This window comes from Poecilia reticulata, linkage group LG4 (genome assembly GCF_000633615.1).
Source record: "Poecilia reticulata strain Guanapo linkage group LG4, Guppy_female_1.0+MT, whole genome shotgun sequence".
Classification (NCBI taxonomy): domain Eukaryota; kingdom Metazoa; phylum Chordata; class Actinopteri; order Cyprinodontiformes; family Poeciliidae; genus Poecilia; species Poecilia reticulata.
In genome coordinates this window covers 1,338,662-1,344,446 of record NC_024334.1, presented here as the reverse complement: position 1 = coordinate 1,344,446, position 5,785 = coordinate 1,338,662, and the positions used below count along the sequence as shown (strand labels likewise).

At 37.7% G+C, this 5,785-nt stretch overlaps 1 protein-coding gene across 2 annotated transcripts in view; it reads left to right on the top strand.

Annotated features, from left to right (window-relative positions):
* col24a1 (collagen type XXIV alpha 1 chain) overlaps positions 1–5,785 on the top strand; it is a 47,822-nt gene that overhangs the window by 12,860 nt on the left and 29,177 nt on the right. For both annotated transcript variants that reach the window (XM_017304552.1, XM_017304551.1), the window contains exons 13-15: positions 1,249–1,302; positions 2,459–2,512; positions 5,490–5,543. In XM_017304552.1, coding sequence (XP_017160041.1) covers positions 1,249–1,302; positions 2,459–2,512; positions 5,490–5,543 — 162 coding nt within the window. The remainder of the gene's footprint in view (positions 1–1,248; positions 1,303–2,458; positions 2,513–5,489; positions 5,544–5,785) is intronic.

The window sequence follows — 5,785 nt, the reverse complement described above, 5'->3', positions numbered from 1 at the left end:
AACCCAGAACCTTCTTGCTGCAAGGCAACAGCTCTACCAACTGCGCCACTGTGCAGCCCAACTATTTTTACTCATATTGGTGTGTAATTGTGTCAGCATATGAAATATTACCATAACATCATGAAATGAGTCGAGCCCAGCACAGTCTTGGTTTTGCTCAAGTAGTTTTGGTGCCGTAAACTAYWAGAATTGTGGTCCTAACCTTTTATATTACTATAGTTTACATCCAGACTAAACATAGAAATTTCCAGTTTTAACAAAGATATTGACGAATAGTAGCAGAGAGACTGTGCAAGCTGCTGCAGCTCCCAGCCTSTCTGTGTAAAGTCACTGATKCAAATGAAACCAGTGCAGAGCTGAACRACTTGTCCCTTAAAACTGCAGTGTTTGGAGGAAAATATAAAATTTATAAAGGCAAACAAATTACACTCAATACAACTTAACCCACAGGAACAAAACATGAGTCCAGAGAGARGGAGAGTTAGAGTTGGTCAACATCTTCAATAAAATTGTCAGGAGAGGTGAGATGGAAGTTTATGGAGGACTTTTTAGATGTCCTGAGCAAACAGCTGATAAAATGTTTAAGATGAAGTGTGMTAGAAYATTTTAACAAGTTTGTGAAACCTTGTTGCAAAGACWCCTTGTTCAAASCCCGTAGTCTCTTGTCTGTTTTTCCATTTTACTAGATAAACATTTAAAGCAGCATTCTCATTAATTGTCTAAACATTTCTAACTTTGTTGTAAAATCCTCATTAAGGAGTATCAGAYGTGTTGTAAATCAGTTCTGGAGCTGTCATCGGAAGAGCTTGGTTAGTGGAAAAATGTGTTTACTGGAGCTTTCTTTTCTTCCTGGGTAGCATCACTTAGCTCTTTATGCTAAATGTTTTGATTTCCAGCTTCACAGGGTTAGGTTGTTAGGTTGTTAGGTTGTATTTGTCCACAACCTTTTCTAACATTTCTAAAAGTATAGAAATGAATCAGGTTAGTAGTTTTTTTTAAATAAAATGCTAGGTTTTCAGGCTGTGCTTTAGATTTTTCTAATATTTTTAACACTCTCAATCCATTACTTAAACTTCATTTTAGCTGAATGAAACTCACCCATTTGCAGAAACATTTCACTGGAACCTGAAACGTTTTGCATTCCCTGCATCGCGGCAGCCTGGGAWGCAACCCGTGTTACTTTCTCCTGACGTGTTTGTGTTTAACACGCTTTCGTCTTCTCTGCTTTCCTCTCCTCCTTCTCTCCAGGGTCCAGTTGGCCTAATTGGAATAACTGGGGTGATGGGAGTTCCCGGTGAAAAGGTAAGGAGTGTGTTTCTCTGTCATTAGGCTGTCAGGCAGCATCAGCTGCTCGCCTGTCAGCAACAGACCGCTATAATTAAGCCCATGTCAAAGCAGCCTGGACTAGAGACTCCAACACATGCTTGTGTAAACACTCGACACTCTCACATCCACATCAATAGCAGCATCGTCAAAGCCATGTCACCTTAAAYAAACAGGTTTAAGTTGAACATAAAAAATACATTTGAAAATCTTTTCTCTTAAAATACTTAAATTAAACAATCATTTCCAGCTCAACATGGACCTAATATGTCTTTTCAAGTGTTTTTATTGAATCTCCTAAAAGAACACCCAAGGTTTTGCCTTCCCTCCCTCTATCCCAACCTGTTTGCCCTGTCTTTCCTATCCAGAAGGCCCGTTTGTCAGAACATGTTCTTGTGTTGAGAAGCCATCTGCTTGTCAGATTCTTGCTTGTCCTCCAACTCCTCTCCCACAAACCTCTGCTCCTGATTCAGACTGTCAGCACCAGTTGTACCCTGACAGCCTACAAATTCTTTTGACATTATGCATAATTTTTTATTCTTTGCCACACTCTTTGTTTAAAATGTTCAGCTCGCTATGAGGAAGTGTGTATCAAGAAACAAAAGTGGACTTATTGTGTTGTACAATCATGGATTTTACCCAGTTTGTGAAAAGAAAATGCATAATGTTTGCAGGTTTACTGTTGGATATTGGCAGAATCTGGTCTTTCTGTCACCTATTTGTGCTCTATTTTAGATAGAAAATCACTGACACGTTATCAAAATATCTTTATATTTTCATATGAATGCCTTAAAAAGCTTCTATCTTCACCTTACTTAATAAATATTTATGATTTATTTTTAGTTATGAAAAGGCAGTCTTAACAATTGATTTGATCTCTTTTTTAAATAATAAAATGTCTTTATCTAATGGAAAACATACACTTTAAAATGGTTTCAGCRAAAAGAAATGAAATGAAATTGGAATAGGAGTGAGTTAAAAAAAGTGTTTCAATTGAGAAGTCAAAATTCTAGAAATTCACTCAAAAATACACAACATGATCCAATTTTTCGCTAATTCCATGAACACAGCCAAAGTTGAACAGAAATCAGTTCTGAGAGTCATAACCTCTTTTCCTTTCGATGTCCTTAACCAGGGTGACCGGGGGCTACCAGGTCCAACAGGTCCTGCCGGAGAGAAGGGGCCCACGGTGAGTAAAGTCACAAACGATTGTAAACAAATTTTAATTGGGTTCTCRCAGTGTCAGCCATATTTTATTGAAGTTTTCTAGTTATGTTATCACACCTAAAATTCACCTTTCTCCACAAATGTCAATATTCTAATAGCGGATGTAATTTAAAAAAGCTCTAACAGTGGGAAAGTGGATTTTTAAATTGGAGATCATTTACACAACATTTAGCTAAAAACAGGTGGACCGTTTAGGTAATTAACTCTATAGTAAAGATTAGATTTGTTGCTATTTATCCAGGCTCATTTAGGCTATCACAGACATGATATCTTCTGCAGATTGAAAGGTTAGGTCATCCTGTCATGTTGATGCACAGCAGAGCAATAACAGAATTGAACAGACTAAAATATTGTGCAAATTCTACACAAAAAGACAAAACAGGATTCAAACACAGAACATTTAATTCTTGCTGCCAGGTAACAATGCTAACACATGTTGCACCACGTGGCCGCTAGCCATATTTTTCAAGAGTCAARTTGTCAAATTGCTAGCAGAAACATGCAAAAAAGTAGCTTAGCTATTGTGACAAAGGTGTGATTTGTYTGAATGCCAGTTTAGATGTTTACATTGTTTATTGAGAAAGCATAAATATTTCTACCATGCCATATTTAAATGTAATTTTAAATTAAAACATAAATWATTTTCTTAATTGACAAAGGGAACGTCAAGGTTTACTTTCAMAGAATAATTTATGTCTTCTATTCTTCCCCAAAGATCAGATTTCAGAAACACACAGAACATAGTTGTTAAAAAACTTATATATTTGATTGCTCTAACATGACAAAGTTGTAAATGTGGTGTAACATCCCGATGAGAGGAAACTATTCCTTTTTTTTTAAGTCGTCATCGTTTTGAGACCGTTTTGTCAACGGAGCACATTGACCAGATGGTCCCCAGACATCAGGATTTAATGACAAAGGGACTGATTCACTGATTCGTCTGCGTTCACCGTGTTCTTTCATTCTACTGTATTTTTATGGSCGACTCTTTAAAAGTTATGTGGTGGAACATTGAGTTCTGTACATTCCTCTTGTGCATGAATATGGGTTTRAAACTGGATACATATGCATCAGTTTATCTTTTATGACGAGAAGAACTGCTGCACCCCTAACTAACAATGGCATTAATATTTGGTTAATGTGTAAACCTGAAAAGATGACAGTGTTGTCGTCTGCGTCCGCTTTGATACATGTAATGGAAAAAGGCCTCAGGAAGGAACGTTGTTGGAGATTTTAATGAAACAGAAAAGCCTGAACGCTGTTTCAGCATCAGCGTTTGCAAAATATGTATGTTCCTTTAAACATCCTCACAAAACTTTGACTGGCAAGTTAGTGCTGGTAGAGACTTATGCTCTATTCTACAGCATTTACATTTTTGCACTGAAGTGATCATTAAGTGCTTATACTCTGTTTTATAAACCTTTTAGAGCAGGGGTCCCCAAACTTTTTCCTGTGAAGGCCATATAACTTTTCTCTGGTGGGGGCCGGAGTCAGTTTGTAACAGAAAAAGTGTGACRTTTCCAGGAGTGCCTAAATGTAAAAATGTATTGTTTTCCAGAAAGCACAATCAAATAACCCTCTCTGGGTTCTTCATAGAAAAAATTTAGGAAATAACACTATTTATGAAATAAATACCGTATTTTCCAAACTATAAGCCGCACCGGACTATAAGCCACAACCCCAAAGTTAAAAAAAAAAAAAAAAAACAGTAATATATAAGCCGCAGATATATCTGCCGCTCCAGGTTTTCCACAGCGATGCAGCACAGGGGGGCGGACACCCAAAATTTGAGTCATTACAGGTCGATTGAATATCACATTTATTACGGATGAAAAAGAAAAAGTTGCCGAGTTTAGATTGAACTGAACTGATTACGGTAGTTTCCGAACGGTAACTGTAACAGTAAAAGTGCTGATTCTTCGTGTTGCTACTAGCATGTGCTAAATGAAAATAGACGCTTTCTTCTTTAGATTTCAACGGCAGCTCGCATCCATTATTGTTCCACTACTGCCATCTACTGGATCCTAATATCTATACCTCAAATTCTCATAATGATCCCAGTATTATTTAAAAAAAACCGAAAAATCTTCTTTTTCCCCCTCAATGCTATTTAACTGATCAACAACATTCCCAAATTTCAGTTCCCTATTAAAAYCTAATTCCGTTTTAATGGGCTTTCTTTTATTTCCAAATTTTACTTCCAATGACTCACTTCCTGCTAAAGAGCCCYCTGGTGGTTGAAAAAAAATCCACATATAAGCCACATGGTTCATCGCTTAGGAAAAAAGTAGCGACTTATAGTCCTGAAAATACGGTATGAAAATAAAAATCTAAATGCTCTCTGGTATCGTTCAGGGGGCCGGACCAAATGTGGAGGCGGGCCGGATCTGGCCCGCGGGCCATAGTTTGGGGACCACTGTTTTAGAGGATAATATGTTATTTTACTCTATAAACTCATTCAGTGGAAAAATTATTGGCATGTATATTATTTTGACTAAGTTCATCCATACAGAAAAAAGCGTAAAGAATATCTGCTGCTGCCCAGTTTTCTGTCTGCTGCAGAGCTGTGAGTCTGTAGGAGAGCTTGGCCTCGGTCCCACTCTGTCTCTGGGCTTCGGATTAACGCCAGATCTGTGGTTCTGGGCCTTCAGCTCTCATCTCACTGTCAGACACAGTGCCGAATAAACTGAATGATAGGTGCATAAACAGGGATTAACTTGATTTAACGTCTCTACATATTTGTGTGTGAAATAAATTTAAAATCATTTTTGTAACGGACTCTGCTTTGACCTACTAAAATCATGGATTTATTCTAAATCTCTACTGTTGCCTGTATTTATATGAAGCTCACTGTGTCTTTCACCCATTTAAATAAATGATGCCACAGTGTTGCATCTACCTGCCTACATTTCAATCATTTTTTTTCTGTTTTCTGTTAGGGTTACCCAGGATCACCAGGAGGTCCTGGAGACATTGGCATGCAGGGTTCACCTGTAAGTATTTTCACAAATTATCAACATGTATGGCCTTAGTATACAGTATTTTATTGTTTTCTTTGCACAGAAAACAAAGTGTGGAACATCCATCCATTTTCTTTACACCCTTGTCCCTTAGTGGGTTCACCAGTCTGTCGCAGGGCAACACAGAGACACACAGGACAAACAACCATGCATGTACACTCACACCTAGGGACAATTTGGAGAGACCAATTAAACTGACAGTCATGTTTTTGGAC